We start from the raw sequence: 22,085 nt of genomic DNA on the forward strand, positions 1-22,085 counted from the left end.
CTACCAAGTCCACCATGCTGGCTGAGCTCTCCCTCTCCAGAGGCTTATCATTAGCAGCATTCAACCATGGGACCGATGATTTTTGCATTCCATGGCTTAAGTATTGCACATCACTACACTTATGGTCAGGGCCCGATGGCCTTGTGGGCCATCCCAGACAGACTCGTGTTTTCAGCATGGCACCCTCCACCAGCTCTTTTCAAGCAGTCCAGAAGCACTCTGCTTATCTAATGTCACTCTCGGCTAGGAGTTCCTATGTGCAGCTAGCTCTAGAAGCTGCGGGATGACTCTAGGCACCACTTACAGGGGGGAAACATAAAAGATGAACAGGAGGTAGTCAATGGTCACAAGAGTAGGATATATGCTTCTCACAGGCAGGGTGCGAATAGGGAATAAATCTGTCTTTGGGATTTTTCCAATGCCAAATCCAGAAGTGCCGTGCTCCCTGCTGGCTGCACGTTATTATAGTTGGAAGTCAATCTAAAACCTCACAATTTTCTACCTAAGTCAGTGGTTCGTACCAAAAACCTCCCATTCCTTTTCCATAGGTAAACAAATGCCTCAAGTAGGCCCCCTCTCCCCACTGCTCTTTTTTTGCAGCATGCAGCCTTTTGCAACATGTATCAGGGCAGTTATGAAAAAAGGGGCAGCAGTTTTGGCCAGGACGTACAAAAACAAATTTTAAAACAACTTATATGTTGATGACTTCCTAATAACTTTAACAAAACTGAGGTTGAAGTGGTGCACATAAAACTAAAAATACTCTTGGACTACCTTTAACTGCAGGGAATGTCTGTAGGAATGTTTAAGCCAGCCAACATGAGCATCTTGAATTTGTCATTTTTGAGGAAGAAGGTGTTTGAGAGGATGAAGATCTCCATCTTTCTTCAACACCAAGAAATAACCAGAGTAATATCCTGTGCGTATTTCCAATGTTGGAAGCCTCACTATGGATCCTTAGTCCTTATTGCAGAACAGACAAATGGACTTCTGAAAGCTGCTCTCATGTGGGTGGGATTATGGGGAAGGTCGGATAGGAATGCCAGAACATATCCTTGCTGAACTATATGGAGCACCCATTTGTCGGATGTAATGCTCCCCCACCCATGTAGCTAATAACTTTTCCTGCCTCCAATAGGGTGGCAATGTGCCAATGAGGACAAGCTAAAGTAGCTTGGAAGATGAAGCAGGGAGGTGGATGTGGCGCAAGGTACTAGGCAGTATGCTGTCCCTGAAGGCCTAGACACCAAACACCGGCCTCAAAAGGACTGGAGGGGAATGTTGCAGGGGTGTAGTGCCTAGGAATTGTCTTTGCGCCAAATCCCTTCTGAAGCCTCGAAAAGCATGAAATTGCTGGGGCTTCTGTTGTACGAACTCAAAAAGGCCGAGTGAACATGCAGCGGCCCTATTTTCTTTAGAGTCCTGCAGTGAGCGTTTGCTTTATCTACAAATAGCCGTGAGGGATCAAATAGGATATTCATTATTGACGATTGGATTTCACCTGAAAAACCTGTGGATTTCATCCACGTGTAGTGCCAAAGCACCACACAGGTAACAACTGCCATGCCTAAGCAGCCTATAGTGTTCAGACCAGACCAAATGCCGTATTTTGCTGCATCTTGGCTATCTCCAAACCAGGATGACAATGTTCTGAATTGGAGCCACAAAGATTTCGGGGCACTTGAAAGCAACTCCCTGGCAGCGGTAATTTTTTGTCCGACTCAAAGAAGGGTGACAGACTGTGTCAGAATATGTATAGGACACAACTTTGATCGAGGCCATGATGGTTTTGTCTCAAAGTCGGGCTAAACAATTGGGTCCTCCTCCAGCGTAGGTGGTGTCGGAGCTGTTGTCAACGTGGCAGGTTCCGGCTAGTAATGTGGCGGCACGTTTGAAGTCGGGATGGGTGCTTGTCCCAGAGTCATGAAAGATTTCGCAGAGGGGTCAAGAGGCACTAATGGCGTCCAGAACAGAACCGCGGATAGTAACAAGACTGGGGGCATTCTCAGATCTTTGGGGTCCGAAAGCACACCAGAGGGAGGGTGTTGAAGAGCCGCACCATGAGTTATTTGAAAGTCGCTACCTGCTGAGACGATGTCCATGGACCATGAAACTCCAGTTCCATCGGGACAAGTTGTGGCATCAGTTAGTCTGTAAGAGATCGGGACAGCCTGAGAAGCCCCTTGACATCCATGCAAATTCTCTGAGTGGGTGGGCGTCATGGAGAAGAATTCCACTACGTATACCTGTGTTTCTTCTAGGGCTTTGACTTACCTTAGAACTTTGAATGCCATGTGTTCTTTTGCAGGAACAGGCTCAAGAGAGGGAGTAGGTCTGCTCCTTTTACTTCTACCTGAAGAGAATCTTAGCTGCCTTTCGTCTGTGTTCGTCGAGGCAGAGTTTGGCTTTGCATGCCCAGATCACCTTGAAGTTTATCTGGGCACAGTTGTTGTAGGCCTTGGAGCTGTACAATGACCCTAGACAGCAGAGACATACCGTGTGGGGTCTATCACAAACATCAGTTTGTGACAGTCCGTACAAGGTTTAAACCTTATAGTCTTTGGTGGGGACATGTCCCTTGCACACTGGAAAAATACATTTGTAACAAAAACTTAGTCAGAGACGAGGTAAAAGATAGGAAGAGAGCTCCGGATCCACATCTGAAAGAATAGAAAGAAAGGGACTGCTGTTAGCCCTCAGGGCTGTTTATATGTGGGTCTGATGCCAGTTCTGGGATGGGACAAAGCCGATGTGGAGCTGTAAAATGCCACCTACTGGCACATGGGAGCAATGCTGAGAAAAACGTCAGATTCACCGCGATGCCTGGCTATGTTCACAAGGTGAAGAATCTGCGGTTAGAAGTATGTTTTTTACATAAAAAGACCTTAACTCTCTCTCTATGCGATAAGATTTCAGACAACTCAGCTCTAGTTTGGAACAAATAAAGCAATTGCATTAATATTCAGGTACAACAACTTGCACACAGCCTGCAGCAACACTTCTGCATTTCTTTACACAAGAAATAGTTCAATGATTCACAAAGTTAATGTTACAGATTTTGATACTATGAATTAGATTGTGCATTTGTAAACAAAAATCTACTATGCTTGGAGAATGGGAACATGTGTTGTACGTTCCTTATAGGAGACAGGAGAAGAAAAGAGGACTGTATTATAATTTTATGTATCAGTATGAGCAGTGTTACGAACATTAAACAAACTGCACTTACCCACAAAAGGTTCTCCTTCACCTACATAGAGAACGTCATCATCTCTGGGAAAGAGAAACACAAGCACATGAGAATTTTTTTTAATAGGGACCATATGATCAAGACATTATAGCGCCTCCCTTTTCCATAGACTTTAGCTTGGGGGGGCAGAAGAACTGGGATAGTGCTATTGTCAAAAACCATACAACAGATTGTATTTTAGGAGAAATTAATCTTCTTACATCTATATTGTCTTTGATATGAATTACTTGGAGCCACAATGTGAAGTGTGTGAAAATACGTGTCGACAACAAAGTGATCATTCAGAAATTTAAATGTTTCAGCTCTTTTCTGCCTTCAATTTTCTCACAAACAGATTATTCCTCCGATGGGCCTGAGGGTCGTCCATTCACTCAGTGTACTAGGGATGGTATAACGACCAGGGACTTTACATCTACAACCCCAAAGTTGGAATTTGCTCTGCTGCCCCTCCCATGCTAGAACTGACAATACTAACAAACAGTACTATGTAAGCCAAAGGTATGCATTCCGTCCATCAATTGTGTGTCTTTTGCTTTCTCGCACTAAGTGCGCCGGGTATGCCTAGACGTGGGTTCCGGGCTCACTGTGCCACTGGAATCAAGCGAACCTGGCTGAAACCCCAAAATCGGTCCTAGGATGCTTGTTTCCGGTCCAGGGAGGACCTGGCTTGGCAGTTTGGGCTGGACTGTTCCCATAAGGCACAGGGTCAAGACGGATTTGTATATGGCCAAGTCTAAACTGGGGTGGCATGGTGAGAAAAAGAATGATGGTTTTAACCCAGATCTCTTGACTGGGGGTGAATGTTTTGATTTGTTCTGCATTCCGTCCATCAATTGTGTGTATTTTGCTTTCTCACCCAAAGTATGAGTGAAGCTGCTGCAGCTGCCTTCTTGTCTTTTCCATTCTTGTAGTGGGTTGCCAGGACAGTGACCAAAGAAGCTCAAAGCCTCATCTTGGATGTTGCATCTTCAAGTACCATATGGAAGGTTGTGGATGCATAGGAAAGGGAGCTCTTAATAGCAACTTGAACAACTCCAATCTTTTTGGTCTGGGATGATGAGATTAATAAAAATAGGTTTCAAATATATGATCAGTTTATCCATTATTTCCAATTACACAAGCTCCCATGTAACCTATGCTCTGGTTTTTGGTTCCATGAGAAATAAGAGACTTGTTAAGACTGCAGCCCCTCATCTATCTTTTGATAACTGGTATTGATTAGTCTGTACACAATTGTTCAGGGTGGGGAGGTAGCTCGATAGGCATACATGTTAATTTCTGCAGTGAGAATGACGTTGCTAAATAATGTTTAAAGGTTCTGAGGGCAACCACGTACACTGAGTACAGCTGTAGTCTATTCACTTGTGCTCTTCCTGAGGCCAAATATTTAACTCTGCCTCTCACAATATATGCTTTGCAAGGGTCATACCTTGGACTAGATCTGGTAGCAACAGGGATATCAGGAGGAAGATCAGAAAATGAAAATTCAGCCCCCACAACAACTTTGCATTGGCATGGAGAGAATGGTTTCTCTGAGTTCAGAAAATTACTCAGCAATAATTGCTTCCTAATGGATTTAATTAGCCAACCAGCTTAAATAGCTTAACTGGCACAATATAGCTTCTTACTCGGGTTAAAATGCATCAGTGCAACCTAATAATCTCTTGACGGTCATACTCTTGACGGAATTTTCACATCCAACCCCCATTTGAAAATTCAAGAGATTCTGCCAATCCCATGGTCAGACCATAAAGCCATTTTATTCGCAATAACCAATATTCATAATACCCCCTATTCCCACAATCCCCATAAGATAATTAAAGGGTGTAATTGGAGGAATATCAATCCACAGGCACTGCAAACCGCGCTAGCATTCTTGAAACCTGAGCTAGTGTCCGAAGCGAACCAGGCAACAGAAAGTCTCACCAAATGGATTAAATCTGCAGTAAATGTGTTCGCCCCTGCAAAAAACGTTACTAGCCAGCGCTTGAAGAAATCCGAACCTTGGTTCTGTGACTCACTGCGTGCTCAGAAACAACGCTGTAGACAATCGGAGAGACGCTCGAGAAGGAAATACGCCAAAAGCGATAAATTCCTATATACACAATCACCGACTGTCTCAAAAAAAATGATCTTGGATAAGAAGAGCAGCTATTTCTCAGAGGAAATCCGTCAGGCAGGCAATTCAAGCAAAACTCTCTTTACAACCCTTAAGAGGCTTACTAAACTACCTGGACCACAAAAAGTTGACAGCAGTGTGGAATTCTGCAACCAACTGGCAAATGCAAACTATCTTTGAATCTATTTCAGGCAAGGGCACTGGCTGCATAAGTGACACCCCTACCATAACATTCCCAGGTTCCAACAAAGTTTTAGATTCCTTCGCTCCACCAAGCATAGAACAGATCTTGCAGGTAGTAAGCTCTACAAAATCCGGGGCGCCCACAGACCCCTGTCCAAATAAAATCTTTCAAATGGCACCAGACAGCATTAGCAAGAAACTCCGTTTTCTTTTTAACGAAATCACCAGCTCAGGCATCTTCCCCAATGCGTGGAAAACTGCTCAATTCTCCCTTTGTTAAAAAAAACCCATCTGGACCCCAGTGACCAGAGTAACTTTAGACGATCGCAAGGATCCCTTTCCTGGCCAAGGTATTGGAAAAAATCCTCAATTTCCAAGTTTCATCTTTTGTTTCCTAGGCAGACCTGTTGGATCCCTCAAAATACGGTTTCCGACAGGGTCACAGCATGGAGACTGCCTTGGTACATGCAGCTGAGGAACTCCGGGCAATATTGGACACTGGGCCAAGGCCGCCTTGATCCTATTGTATCTATCGACGGCTTCTGACACCGTGAAACGTGACATCCTTATAAAAAGGCTCCAAGAGGCGGGTGTCAGGAATACTGCTCTTAGCCTGATTAAATCGTATTTGAACAATAGGTTCACATTTGTTCAGATTGCAGATTCTTGCTCAGAACGGTTCACGCTTCCTTGTGGGGTGCCACTGGGCTCCTCGTTGATCCCTACACTATTTAATCTGTATGTGGCCCCCCTTGGCTAACATCATTAGAAAGTTTGGCTTTTCATTGGTTTCCTACGCAGACGACACTCAAATAGTAGTGTCCATATCTAACAACTCGGAGGAAACCGCTGAATGTTTTAGCCAATGTATGTCTCACTTAGACCAATGGATGACTGCAAATTGCCTAAAGCTTACGGAAGCAAAACCGAGGTTCTTCCGCAAGGATCTGATACCTCTTTCTGGGCAAAGAACTGGTGGCCTCCCGGAATGGGATCCCTTCCGGACCCAGTCTGTAAGGTAAGGAACCTGGGCTTCACGTTTGATGACAAACTTATCTTTCAACATCAAGTCAGCAAGGTTTCCTCTTTGGTCTTTCTTACACTAAAATCAATAAGCAAAGTGCACACCTTCATCCCTCGTGAAGCGGTAAAACCTCTTGAAATGGCTCTAGCCATGGCTAGGCTCAACTATGGAAAGGCCTTATACGTAGGACTCCAATAACAATAAATGCTCAAACTCCAGCGGGTACAGAATGCAGCGCCAGACTGCTGCTGGATATACCCAAATTCCAGCCTATATCACAAGGCCGCTGGCTCCCCGTAAATAAGAGGACAGATTTCAAATCCCTCTCTATAGCGTACAAAGTTCTGCACGGAACTGGACCCCCGTTCCTGAAACAAAATCTCATCTGGTACCAGCTGTCGTGTGCCCCACAAGTCTGACCTTGCTTGTGACGTGATTCCGCAGAGACGACAAGAGCACCCGTCCCTGTACCCACCTGACCCTCGTGGAATGGCGATACCCAGCAGGGATGAGATGGACGCAGGGATGGGAGCCAGGGTGTAGGGCAGGGAAAGCGTGGAGTTGGCGGGGCGTTCCGGTGTCTACTGGAAACCAAGAAAAAGGCAAGATCAAGAACAGACCCAAAAATGGAACCACCCCCTACAAGCACACACGGACCGTGCAACCCTCTGTGGACTCACCGCTTCTTCATAGGAAAGCAGGTCTCCGGATGCGTTCGGCGCCGAAGGGGAAGGCAAGAGGAATCACTCCTATACGGATTCCCTAGGTCCAACTAATGAAGTTGCTCTAAAGTTGCACAAAGTGTAGAACAAAGAAAAGCGCTCCTGCGCGTTTGCACAAGCTATAACACAAATAAAGCGCTCCTGCGCGTTTGCACAAGCTATAACACAAATAAAGCGCTCCTGCGCGTTTGCACAAGCTATAACAAAAGAAAGCGCTCCTGCGCATAGCACCCCAGTGCAAATGAAAGAAAAGCGCTTCTGCGCGTAAACTGCAATTGTCCGTAGTTTCTCAGCCCCAGTTTGCAGGCTGAGCTTCCTTCTCGAATGCGCTCCTGCGCGCGTGACCCAGAAGGTGCTAATTCCTGACTAACCCAACCTGTGGTCAGAAAGGACACAAACAAAGCGCACCTACGCTTTTAAGGTATTCCAGTAATTCCGCACGTGTAACAAAAATGCTCCAGACGGGCGCTGTCTCCGAATGCTAAGTAGAGCTTCCCTCGGCTCTTGTCCCCAGCAGGAACGGCAGGTTTCCACAGACGAGGCTTCAGCGAGGAATCAGGATCCAAAGCACCAAGCCGGCGGGAAACGCGAGAGTTAAGCGGTTCCCCCGGAAGTGCTTCTGTGCTTGCTGCCCAGGACTAGACCGGGTCCTCGACATCCGGCCGGAAGTGAGTATTCCGGCCTCCGTGTGTGTTTGCGGAGATGGCCGGCCGCGGCTACGCCGTGAGCCGTGACACCAGCCAACCAGAAACCTACGCTCAGTCCAATATAAACTCCTCCAGAATCCTACATACAAGAAAGCTTGCTGGGGAGGACGGAGCGTAGTACTGGGCACAGTGAAACTTTGGAATTATCTTCCGCCGGAGATCAAAAATAGCCCAACATTACTCTCTTTTAGAAAATCACAAAAAAACCTGGCTATTCTCTAACTAATTTCACTTTATCCTACGATCCGGCAGACTCCTCCGCACAGCGCTTAGGCGCCTCTGGGCATTCGTGCGCTATGGAAATCCCACAATCTAATCAAATCAAATAAACTCAGACTACATCACACATACAACTAAATTTGCCAAAACAGTAGCGTGTAGCTTGTACCCGTCAAGTTTCGGAGAATCTCTTGATAAATGTTTGCTACATGGAGAGTTGGATCTTTATCCTAACAAGCACAGATTCTGGAACGCAACTGTGTTCAGTCACTGTCACTATACATCTAAATATTGGACCACTCCAAGGTCACCACTACACAGTGAAACTGAAGGGAAATCCCTCCGTTCCATGACGGAGGTGCAAACTTGTAAATTACTTATAAATAATTTGAGACTTTATGGTGTATCAAAAGGGCTTTGAGGGATAGACTACATTTTTTTCTTCTAAGATAGTGAGTAACCCAGGTCAATTCTGCCATCTTTTGTTTGCTGAACTTTTTCTTCATTTTAATTATGTTTCAGTTTAACTACCATGTTGACCTTCACATGCCACTGAGGGCAACTTTTGTGTACTTGTGAGATCTGCATTTAAGCTGCAGGTTTTTTTTTTTTTAAATACAACCCACTGTGAGGACCAGGTTTAACTTTGTTATGTCTTGAAGAGGCGAGGAGTACGTCATTGTACTCAGTGTAGTGTCTTTGCTTCTTCTTAAGAGGACTGTGGGGCATCCATGCCCCCTTTCTGTTGGTACCCTCACTTGTAGACGGTATTTCTTGGCAGTTGGTGTCACTGGAGTGGGTTTTACCCGTGTACATGGAGGAGGGAGTGTTTCAAGTCACCTTAGAGAACCTGACTTGTCTGAGTTCAACACCAGGCATGCCCCATTTCAACTTTTTACAGCATGTTCATTTACTACACTGACTAACATACGACTTGAACCCTCTCCAATAAAAATAAACATTTATTTGCCGGAAAATACCTCAACCAGGTTACATGCACAAACGTGTTATTGAACAATAATTTTGTGGGCTCATATTTAGAAGCAAATTTGTTTCAGGAGACAGGACAAACATTAAAAGGCTAATCCCTTAACCTGAGGCTCCATATAATTGAAAATCATTCTATCTTACAACCAGTCATTAGTGACAGCGTGTGTACATACAAAAGTAACACTTAAGAACATTTACCTTATTAAAGCAATGTCGTCTATGAGGCCCCCTCTGCTATTATAGATACTGGCAGCTTTGATTCCAAGTTTACTGCTGGCCACAGAAAGCAAGTCCGATAATGTCCCATAAACAGCAACCACCTAGGGCGAAAAGGAAATAATGTAATTCTCAGTCTCATGCCTAGGTGGGGAAAAAGCCATTAATATACGCTTTCTTCAACAATCAAATCCAGGCTTCAAGACTCTCTTTGGAAAAGGAAAGGTAGCACATATGGATGAGAACATGTGGGAAATAAAGCTTTCATTGTTGCTGTAGGGTGAGGAACTTATTAACTGATTTCAGGACAGAAGCTCCTAAGTAGCTTATTGTAAAACGAGGAGCCATTCCTTAAAAGGTCATATTTTGGATGGAAGAGTGTGGATTGTGTCAAATCAGTGTAGCTATCTTGCCGGCTGAACAAATTGGCATTAGGGAAACAAGAATTTGCTGGGATTGCCAGCTGAATACATTGGTGGTAGACAAGAAAGACATTGCAGAGATCCCATTATCTTGGGCTACTCAAGACTGTCACAATGTTGTACTGGCATGTGGCCCAGACTGACAAATAAAAAAAATGTACTCCGAGTATAGATGAGAACTGATTCTTTACCTGTCGGTGAGGAGGTAACAGCGGTCAGCTGAATCTCAATCTAATATTGAATGATTCACAAGCTAGATATTTAATAGTCTTAACAGTTGAAGACATTAGACAATAATCTTAAAGGAAACCTATCACAAATGGAGCCTGGTAGTGTTGTTGCCACTGTCAGACCACAGACAGTAGCAGTCACCACACTTATTAATTCCTGCAGTTCCTGGCGCAACATGAATGCTATGATATACATGTATACATGTCTGATGCTCAGATATACAAGTTCTACGTTGTTCCATTGGGGTGCATGAATCACCCAAAACGATTTGATCTGTAAGCACAACCTCCCTTAACTCAAGACTCCAATAAAAGCGGTTCTGTGTAGCACACATACACAGACTGCTGTTATGGGCCACCTCTGCTACAAGACCAAAATGATAATCTCCATGTTTATATGAAACTTTCCTAGTCCCAGGGACGGCTTTAGGTAGTTCTCTGTCATGGCACACATTATGTCATGATTATATGCATTTCAAGTGCCCTAGTAAAGAAATAGGTCTCGGAGCCAAATTGTAGGGATTTCTAGAACATACAATTATTTTGAAAATGAATTAACAAATGCCATTTACAGGCCGCAAAATATCTCTGTGTCTGCTCACAATAGCGGCTAAGAGTTACTGAGTTTCCATGGTTTTAACTCTTTATATCGACCAACAGGTAAGTAAATTGCTTTGACATTCACAGTTTTCTTTGTAAAATCTAGACATTTTGCCTGCCTGGAAACTTTTGACAACCAATTGTCAACGATCTGGTTCTGACCTCATCAGCTTGTGTTTCATTTGTATGTTCTGAGAAGAAACCACATTACGTCATAAATGTAAGCATGAAAAGGCAACGCTCAAGCCAATGTGTGATTAAATAGGTAATACAAGTATTGCTAATTACAAAAATGTATATCATCATGTGTATGACTGACTTTATAAGGTTGGTAGGGATGAATAAGTGCAGCATTTAGTGACATATGTGCTAAATGCAATACCGCAGTAATTTCTTTGCTTATTGGCAAAAACTTGGTAGCCAACATTTATAAAACAGAAAAAAGGAGAACTACAAGTACTAGGCTAGCTGACAGTGGCACATTTGACATATGACAACTCTGCAGTACTACTGTCACACGTTAGAATTGCCAGCATGCACTAGCAGATTGGAGGTAATATGTTATACTATTCCTGGCTCATCAGGCTTACGACTGACAATGCCACAAATGATAAAGCTTCTGGAATTTGATCTCGATGGGGTATGGAGGGGGGCTTGTCCAATGATGCCCAATGTGTTGGCAGCAGACTGGGTCACACATTTTAATTCCTTCTACTCTAAGATAGTAGCTGTAAATCCTCTCCAACAAATGTTGTTGGGCATTAAGCCTATGGAAGAACGGTTGGACTCATACATAGAATGAATTCTAACCCAATAACCCTAAAGGAAGTAAGAGTGGCAATTTATAGGCTAGCACTTAATAAAGTCCCGGGGTTAGATAAAATACCTGGGGCCTTATATAGGAGTGAAACAGATATTTAATAACATCCTGGGTGAAACACCAATCCCTCCTACCTGGGAGGGGCTGAAATTATTCCCATCCATAAAAAGGGATCTCCAGCTGACCGTTGCCATTAAAGGGCCATCAGTCTAATTGACTGTTGAATATGTTTAGTAGTATGCGCCAGAAAAACTGCCACCCCTCAAGGCAGGATTCAGGGATCTTATTAGTACAGTGGACCAGGTCTACTGGTTCCAGTTAATTTTCTGGAAGATGGTGGTCCTAAATAAAGGCAGCATATATATTACATTTGTGGACTTATGTTTGGTGTTTGATTTAGTACCCTGTTTGACCTATGGTGTGTTTTGGAAGATTCAGGTGTCCCCGCTGACCTTACTAATCATATTACACAGCAATAATTATGTTGAAGTCCGCTGTGGATCTTCAGATGACTCAACGGACCCCTTCCCTGTGAATAGGGGTGGGCAGTAAGGCAGGCTTGCGTCTTTGCCCCCACCCTTTTCTCCCTTTATGTAAACAATTGTAATTCCTTCTTAATTAACTGTGATGGAGATGTGCCAAGGTTGGCTAACACTAAGACCACAGCATTGATGTTCGCGGATACCCTCCTATCCAAAACATAGATGAGGTTACAAAAACTATGTAGGTTTGAGAGAATCTGCACCCCAGGGCTCTTGAGATAAGCAAAAACAAAACAGAATTTATGATTGTAAATCCTGGTTATTCTTCTCAAGCCATCATAAGCTAAGTGGTGTATCCCTAGACCGTGTTTGTCTCTTTGACTACCTGGAGTTGACTCTTACCAAATGTTATGATTGGAGATGTCATATTGAAAAGAGAAGGCTTAAATTATCCCAACATAGTGGGATGTTGTTAGGAGCACAAAGCAACTCACATTTCCGTCCAATTTCTACAGCTATTCAAATCTCCAAAATGCAGGCAGTAGATCAGTCCTGCATGGGGCCGAGCTATGGGAGTATAAGGATATATCTGTTTTGCTGGTTAATGAGAACAGTGTTGCACATCAGCTATTGGGACTTCCTAACTGTACACCATTACTACCACTTGGACTTGACCTCCAAGTGAGGCCTATTACTGAGGAGGAGGGGATAGGGCCCATACTCTTACGGAGACGGATCTGGTCTTTGCCAGAAATGCACTCCTATTGAGCTAGCCTCAAAGAAGTGCTCGGGATACCAGGGCCGGGAAGTATACCTTGGATAAAATAGATAAAAGATACTCTAACCAGGGTAGGGAGTGTGGATAGAACCGGAGGCCGCTCTGACAGTTAGTAAAATTCTGTTAAAGAGGAGATACCGGCAACACAAATGGATCAACTGCTGGCATTCTCCTCAAATGGCACTCTGACTGACTCTTTCCTTGAGATCAAGGTAGCCTAAAGTTTGGAGTAGTTTTTAGATGACACAGAACCTCCTTTGGCCCAAAAGGTGTATATTCAGTTTAGATACAGCACCCTACCAATAGCCTAGTTCAGTGTTTCCCTGCTGGAGCGAAGAGAGTTTTGTTTAGTGGCAGCTTTGACTTAACTAATGTAGCACAGAGGGTTAATGTGCCTACTGCAAGAATGTGTAACATGTATTTTAAAAAGCAGCATTTTATGTGCATAGGTTCGTGGTTACTGCTTTTGTCAGAGAGATTCTTTTGTTACTGTGCACTTCATAAGTGACAATCGTAATGTAGCAGAGGGACCTATAAACTGTCAAAGAGCTGCTTTCAAAATGCACGGTACCAGTTAGTAACTTTTGTTTTTTCCCAGTTATTCATTATCCTGATGCTGCTAAAAAGATTTATTTGGGTGGAAATACATTTTTTATGTTAAAGTCAGTGCTAGCCACTGTGTTCGGAATCCTGAGTTTGTGCTTTTCCAGACCAAGCACTCTTTAAACATTTTATATACACACTGTTTTACATGTACGATTCAATGTCTCTATATTTGTGTGATGTAAAGTGCTCTGACATCCTACAATGGTATGAGAGATGCTATAAAACAAATGAAATACACGTGACAGAGGGGCTATTGCTTCAATATAAAATACTAAGGGCCAGATGTACGATCCGTTTTTATATGCGTGAACGGGTTGGGCCATGTACATTGCCTATATCGCGAGTCGCAATTTGTTTGCGACTCGCTAAATAGGTTTTGCAACTTGCTATTTGGAAGGGGCATTCCCTTCCAAATAGCGAGTCTTAAAACCATGTACAAATGTTTCGTGGTCGCAAAACACTCGCAATTACCACTTACTTCAAGTAGATGGTAATGCATTTGCAAATGGGAAGGGGTCTCCAGAGGACCCCTTCCCCTTTGCAAATGCATGCAAAAAATTTTTTTTAAGGGCAGGCAGTGGTCCCAGGGACCTCTGCATGCCCTTAGAAAATGAAACGAAAACGTTTCATTTTTTTTTTTTTTTTAAATGCATGGTAAATGGGCTGCATTTTGTTTTAACTGCTTTATTTAAATGCAGTCCCAGACATGGTGGCCTGCAGAGCCCAGCAGGCACCATACCTAGAAGGGCTGGCATTCCCAATAGGCTCGCAAATTGCGAGAGGCTCATTAATATTAAAGAACTTCGCAATTTGCGACCCCATTGGGAATCCGAAACAGTGTTAAACACACTGTTGTACATTTCATTTAGCGACTCGCAATTTGCCACTCGCAATGTGTCGCCAATAGCGAGGTGCTAAATTAAATGGTCGTACATCTGGCCCCAAAATCCTTAGGGGCAGATTTACAAGCCCCTTGCTCCTCTTTTACGCCACCGTTGCGTCACTTTCGTGATGCAGCGGCAACGCAAAAGATGCGCCATGGTGCAGGGTATTTACAACGTGACGCATCTGAGAGATGCGCCACGTTGTAAAGCTCTGCGCCAGAAGGAGGCGTTCCGGTGCAGGAACGCCTCCTAAAAGTGGCTGAGTGAAATCTACAAGATTTCAATCAGTCACTTGGGGGCCCATGCTGCGTCAAAACCGTGCGCCTGCTTGAAGCAGGCGTAAGGATTGACGCAGGATTAACAAGATTCAGCACCCCAGAGCATTGCTTGAGCTGTGTCGCGCTTGCGACGCACCACCAGCAATGCGCCACCTTTACGGCTAAGATGCGTCATGCATCTGTGCTTTTTTGCCCCATGAGGCGCAGCATTGTAAATGCGCCGCATCAACGGTGGCGGAGGCATGGCGCACAATAAGTGGTGCATCCCTGCTGATATGCATGGATGTGTCACTTATTGTAAATCTGCCCCTAAGTACTTTGAGTATTTGTTTTGTGTGCACATGTGTGTATTTTTTTCGAATGACTTTTAATATTTGAAATTTAACTCATACAAATTGCTTGGGGGTCCCCGGCTTCCAGTGGTGACTCAATGGGGGTCCTCAGGAGTCAAAAGTTTGGGAACCACTGGCCTAGTTTATTGGTAAATGGGCCAGCTAACAGAGCCCTACAGGATATGCCTGCCCTAGCTGTGGAGCTGAAGTGCAAATGTTGTTTTTCTGCCCAGCTTACGCTAAAAACAGGAAAAATGGATTAACCCAGTTTGTCGTCTTTTGGTGTTAGGGATTATCAAACTGCATTTTGCATTTTAAAAACGGAGGTTAAGCAAAGTCTGGTTTTTGCTGTATTGGGCTATTTAATTGTAATATGGAAGATTAGGCAAAAGATGTGCCTCTAAATTGGGTATTTATTATAACTAGTGTATTGTATTATTTATACACAGTTGTATCTTGTCAAATGTATACTGTATCAATTTGATTTTAATATTTTATGGGGTTCAATTCATGGTATGTACTTTTATTTGTTTCACTTTTATGCACACATCCGAAATAAAGTAAAGGTAAAGCTGATGAACTTCAGATCTTAACATTACAGATAATAAAAATGCTAATGAGTGCCAATACCGGTGGAGCACAACAATACTGCTTTGTTGGTTATATACAAATATTACTAGTTACACTAATGAAGAAGGCAATTACTGCTCAGATTCCTAATCAGTGATGTTCACTGCTGACTCTGTACCATACTTATGTTTATATGCTTTCTCTGCATCTGAATACATATTAGGGTGGCCCAAACAATTTTAAGACGTTTCTAAACTAAATGAATTACTGAGAGTAGTATTATTGGCTAGGCAAGCATGAAACAATATTTTGTAGGCTAATGATGGGGATCATTATTACTTGTACCAATGGACATTATTACTAAATTTGCTGGGTAATTGTTTATAGTTACTGGTTACACTATTGACTTTGCTATTGGGGGAGTGAAGACAATTACTGATAACAGGGATACTTATTTCTTATACAATTGATGGATGAAGGACATCACTGTTCAAAGGGATGGTGGCTGGAAATATTGTGCATATTGATGATGGCTCGCTTTATGCCAATATTAATGACAGGCCATATATATGCATATAAAAGATGGGGGTATAATTGCTCATACCAGAGATTACACATTATCAATTATTCAAAATGGAATAGAGTGCAGGAGGTCACCGGTAAGGCTGTCTGGTCATCGGCGGAGAGCTGTCTGCTAGGCCTGCATAAACGACCCAAGGGACAGAGGGTCCAATATAGATTTGCTGATTTGGCTGTGCTTATAGCAAAATGTGCCATCACAATGCAGTGGAAATCTGCTTTCCACCATACACCTCTCTCATGGCAGACAGAAATGGTCTGCTGGGGCACTGCTGAGAGTATGATTATTAGACAAGAGGAATTCAGAGGACTACGTAAGATCCCTATCTCTCTGGATTGGGACCATATGTTGGAAACATTCAAAGCCATGGACATGCTAACCCACCAGCCCAACCCCACACTCCACATCCCCAAGAGCTGAACTAGCTGCTACCTGATACTGCCGTTCCGCCCTTTATCTCTCAGAGGACCTAGAGACATATGTATGAATGCTATGAAACAATTTGTTATTAAATGTGTGACTACAGTCATTATTTGCCTTACCCTACACGTTAGTGGACCAGGAACTAGGGGGTGGGGGTAGTTCTAAGTTTTCGTATTTGTTTATAAATATAGTGTGTAAGACACTTCTGGGCCTGCTAATATTCTGATTTCTCGCTATCAATGACATGCCTGTTTCGTTTTTTTTCCCCTTAGATAATGTGATGTTGTAATGACCTGTTCTTGGTTGGGAATGTCCACATGGTCGTTTACAATTTGGAAACAATATGTGTATTCATATATGATATATTTTCCTTATTGGCACCCAATTGCTTGGAAGATGTATTGCATTTAATATGCAGCTTGAAAAATCAATAAAACTGTTAAAAAAAAAAAAAATATTCAAATTGGGGCCGGTGGATTTTGCATGTACTAATGACAAGGGAGAACTATAGCTTATAACAAGGATGGGGAGCATTATTGCTTATACCAAAGAAGTCAGGCTTTACTACAGATATCAATGGTGTGGGAGAGTATTGCTTATAATGATAAACTGGGCATTACAATTTATAGAACCCACTAGTACAGGATACATTTTTAAAATTCAAAACATACAAAACTACACAATATCTATTCAGAGTGATATGCAGATTTGGTGTTATATCTGTAGAAACCTCTTTCACAAAGGTCACATAACATTACTTCCTGTGAAGTCACTAAATATGCAAGTTTTTAGTTCGGTATCAGAATTACGAAAAACCAGGAACTCTTGATTAGGAACACCTGTATAATTAAAATATAAATCATTCCAGTACTACTCAAAATAATATAAGAAATAAAAATTGTCCCCAACAGATCTTGATTTCCTGTAGTCACACATTGAGCCTGATGTTTTAAACCCGCTTGCCTTTTTATCTTGCCAAGTACCGAGAAGTCCTACAGGTTGGACAATGTTCTTCACAGAATCTGCACTCAACTCAACTGAAAATCTAACTAGAAGCAGACAAATCGTCATTGTGTAAAAAAGTGGTAGGATATACAATAATTTTAATTGGTTTGTACTATAGATGGGCATACAATCGTTTTCAAAGGAAGTTTCACTACTATATTTCAATTCATAAGTTGTAGCCCTCTGGTGCTCATTTGGTCATTGGTCTCAAGTTCCGTCAGTTCCGTCATGTAAGATTAGGTAGCCGGGCCATTTTGGTTACAGCAGTTAATGTTGCCTTTTCAAAAAGCCTTAAAGGCCTAGCTTTTTACCCAATGATGCGGACTACTTGCTAGCTTTCGTTCCTCAACACCAGGATGGATACCTTATCAGGTTACAGTACACTTTACAAGTTGCAACAATATATTATAACATCGTAACCCGAGAAGAGGACAAATATAAGTGTCCTATTATACTAAACAGTTGTTTGTTCATTTTTACTGCCCCTGTGATACTATTTTCTTAGCACTGTCATCTTCTAAAACATCAACATCCTGAAAGAAAAGAAAAAAAGAATCATTACGGCTTGGGTCTATGACCTGTTACACTATTTCCTCCTACAACAACCTGCTAAGGGACCCATATTAAGTAACTGACAGAATTCAGACTCAGGAGACCTTGGGTTAATCAACATTTATAAGGATTAACAAAGGGGAATAGTGAGGAACACTGGTCTAACCCTGGTTACTCTAGATATATAATTAATAGTAGGTCTGAGAACCTGTGCTTAAACAAATAATTTTTCAATCGAAGCTCGGAACCTAATTAACTGTGAAAAGCTGAGGACTTTAATTTCTGGGCGCCACTCAGCAAGACGAGACAGTTTGTGGAATTTCACTGTGAAAAAGATATCTAGGAGGCAAATGGGTGGCAGGATGGGCACATTTCACCTAAAGTGACGAACAGTTAATACGCAGAGGAATAAAGAAATGCCAATGTTCCAAACAAAAACAAAGAAAACACATTAGCTCTTGGGCTTACAAGGAAGCCATGAAAAGTATGGGTGTGGCCTTGCAGTACTCCTCCCCCTACCATCATGAGGGAAATTCGGTGGTGGAGAGGAAAAACCAGGACCTAAAACAATCCATAACAGCTAGGGTATTAGGTGTGGGTGATAGTTGGGTCAATCACCTATACGGGTTCCAGAGGGCACTCAATAATATGCCAAGAAAATCCTTGGGAGGCTGTACCCCTTATGAAATCCTGTTTAGGACAAGAACGTCGGTACCTGATCTCGATTGTGCCAGCACAGTGGCGGATACAAAACCATTTGAACTGAATGATCGTTTGGCTGTTTTAAAGGAGCTCAATGAATTCTGGGCGTTACAAAGCAACGTGCATGTCAAATGCACCGCCACTGGGGAAATGAAACCAGTTCTGGCAAGATCTGCCTGGGTCCTGCAGATTGGGGACCTGGTCAGGGGAAAGATCGTGGATAGAAGAGAGTTTGGGCCCTCTTACAGAACAGCTGTACCTGTCCTGGTGGTAGTGGGAACATCTTACGCCTCTTGCCGGCAAAAAAGAGAAAAGATTTGTCTTCATTGATCTGATCAAACCGCATCATGTGGCCGATTCTCAACAGTAGGCCGCATGGGGTCCTGAGCAGCCACAGATCTCCTCTTGCTACTATACAGGAAGTTCAGATGAAGAGACTGATAACCTTTCAAGACTCCGCCACACAAAGTGAAGGAGTACCGAATAATGGAGCACAAATCATTCGAGCTGAAATTGTAAAACATCAAGAAGAAACAAAATGCAAGTTGCAATTCGACCCAACAATGATGTCTACATTAATGTGCCTTCAAACGACACATCTGCCAGTTCCACAAAACCTGCCGAGCTACCAAAGATATATCGAACTGCATCTGGCTACTTCATCAACTTTGATGATTTCTCTTCAGATCCAAGTGAACCTGATCGAACGCTACCCATTTCAAAGAAAAATAAACTTCTTCAATTCTATATTTTGCTCAAAAAGACTTACTTAGTGTCACCTTGGTTGTATATTTGGTTTGCAATAGGGGTAGTATACCTGTTAATTTGGATCGGCACAGTAAATGTCCTACTGAATGGACATTATCTCCCAGAACGCTCTGCAGCACAATCCGTGAACTTGGTCCTGAAACCACATACGTCATCACGCCATGAACAAAGAGACTTGTCCGTTGTGAACATTACAGCAATTCCAATACCTGATGGTATAGTGTGGGATAAAGTTTCATATGATGTATTTGGCCCCATTGAAATACTGAAAATTCCACATTTGTTTAAAATTTCTTGAAATGATTTCCTTATCCCCTGTACACTCTGATGATTGGGACAGTGATACTGTAAATACCATGCTTTCAGATTTAGAACAGTCAGAGCATTTTCTTACAGAGAATTGTATGAGGATCCAACAGACTACGATACCATGTTTAGTTACCAGAATTATGGTCATAATTTTTAGGTGTCGCCACGGCATCGTGCATGCGCTGCTCTAGGAGGGCCTTTAGGCATCGGTCTGCTCCTTTTCCCCATACTAGTGCTTGTGCTGGCATCCACCTTGCGGGAGTGAGCAGCAGCGCGCATGGTAATTGACAACATATGGCTCTCGCGCCGCCGCTGCTCGCTCCCGCGAGGCGGATGCCAGCACGAGTGCATTTGCCTGCTCTTTCGCGGCCTGCGTGGCCTCGCAATGCTCCCTCACAGCTTACCCTCCACTCCCCCACCCTACCCTACATCACCTCCCTAACAATGTTTAAACATGAACATATAGTGTATTGCAGAGGCAGTACCTTGTGTACTTTGGCAATAAAAGTTATCGCCGTCTAAATGCAGCCTTCTCTTCCCTTCCGATATGCTCTGTACACGCCCTTTAAACAAACGCTTTTTTCATAAAATACAGCGTATTACAGAAGCAGTGTCGTGTGAAAATTGGCACTCACAGTTAGCCCACTCTAAATGCTGCCTTTTCCTTTCCTGCTTTATTTTGATTCAATTACTGAGATGCTACAACTTGCGCACTCCAGTGTACACCTAATACGGCACCATGCTCCTGTCATTACCACGTTACAACTTTAAACTTGTAACTATGCATTTCTCAGGCACCTCAACAAGTAAGAAGATAAAAAGCCTTCCTCTTACGCTTTACCTTTCTGCATGACACATGTCTTATCTCTATGTAACATGCCACATCCTCCCCGCCATGTGCTCTAGCACTCATTTATCACTCAGACTGGCACTTTGTCTCCTCATCCACTCCTCTCTGACCCCCACCCTCGCCTCCGCTTCTCATCTCTCATCACAGCGCCCGCTCTCTCATCCTCTTTCACATTTCTCCTTTCTCGTCTACGCACTTCCTTTGCCCTCTCTCCTCAAAGTGTACACATCCCTCCTCACCCCAGTTTCTGGAGTCCCCCTGCTCTCTACTTTTCTCCAGCCCTCTCCCCCCTTCTTCCTTCCCTCTAATCTCACTTCTTTTGCTGCTGTTCCCCTCTATTCCCTCTCCACCCTGTGTTCCCCTTTCCCATCTCGTGTCCCCACTGTTCTTTCCCTCTCTTCAGTCCTTTCACTGTTCTTTCTCCTACACTTGCCTCTGCCCCGCTATATATTTCCCTCTGTCTGTACCCTCGCCCCTTCTATCTCCCCGCTGCCTCTTTTCTCCCTTCCCTTTCACATGTCCCTCCCTCTGCCCTGTAACTAGCCCTCTAGCCCTCCCCCTTCACTCTTTGCTACTGCTTACTGCTCCCCTCTCTTCTCTTTATGTCTGCCCTCTCTTTTCCGGTCTGACCAGCCCTCTCCCCTCTGCTTACTCCCCCCCCCCCCACCATCTGCTCTTGCCTGCTGCCCAAAATGGTCCAGTACACCAGAGGGTTACCGGATGGCTGTTTACTGTGACATTCATCATGGAGGCGGCGTGCTCATTTTGTATTGGGATTCCCAATGAAGTAGTGTGACTTCAAGGGCATCTGTCTTCCATGGTGATTTATTTTCACTCGTGCTATGTGCAGGGTAGCTTACTAGGATTCATAGCTTTGAACTGGAAGCTAGGCGAAGGTTGTGCACATCTGTTCCGGGGACAAAATACCCATCTGAACTACTCCTGGATTTAACAGTTGTTTATGTCTGTTACAAAAATGCATATGCAGTACGCATAAAAGCACATTTCTATTTGAGCAAGAAGCCTTATCATTGTGATCAATCTTACAAACGAGCCGCTTTATTTTGGCTGCTTATCTTGAACTCTATCTGCCCCAGAGCCTGGTACTCCTGTTTAGGGAGTTCCTGGCGCACACAGTACGAGGCAGCCTCCACACTCCCCTATGCGCCCTCCCCTCCCCAACCCCAGCCCATGGAAATCACAGCTGGAGCCTGTGCGCACTTTGGGGGAGTTTACATTTCTTTCCCCCTCAACATAGCCGGGCTGAAATAAAAACTGGACGTGGATTCAGCCTAAAACTAGAAGGGAGCCCAGACCCAAGGCAGGGCCTCACAAAGGAAAATCTTGTCACTCAGCCCGGAGCTAATGTTTCTGTTCTCTTCACAGACACCCCGTGCCCCTTGCGGAGGCACCAGCACACAGGCCGAAACACTGCTGCCTCCAGAAACCTTTCGCCCCAGAATG

At 43.6% G+C, this 22,085-nt stretch overlaps 1 protein-coding gene across 1 annotated transcript in view; it reads right to left on the reverse strand.

Annotated features, from left to right (window-relative positions):
- KCTD9 (potassium channel tetramerization domain containing 9) overlaps window positions 1-22,085 on the reverse strand; it is a 109,944-nt gene that overhangs the window by 55,533 nt on the left and 32,326 nt on the right. The window contains exons 2-3 of the mRNA XM_078666603.1: window positions 9,413-9,534; window positions 3,230-3,273 (exon numbers count right to left, since the gene is read on the reverse strand). Of these exons, the coding sequence (XP_078522729.1) occupies window positions 3,230-3,273; window positions 9,413-9,534 (166 nt within the window). The remainder of the gene's footprint in view (window positions 1-3,229; window positions 3,274-9,412; window positions 9,535-22,085) is intronic.

This window comes from Lissotriton helveticus, chromosome 11, assembly GCF_964261635.1.
Source record: "Lissotriton helveticus chromosome 11, aLisHel1.1, whole genome shotgun sequence".
Taxonomy (NCBI): Eukaryota; Metazoa; Chordata; class Amphibia; order Caudata; family Salamandridae; genus Lissotriton; species Lissotriton helveticus.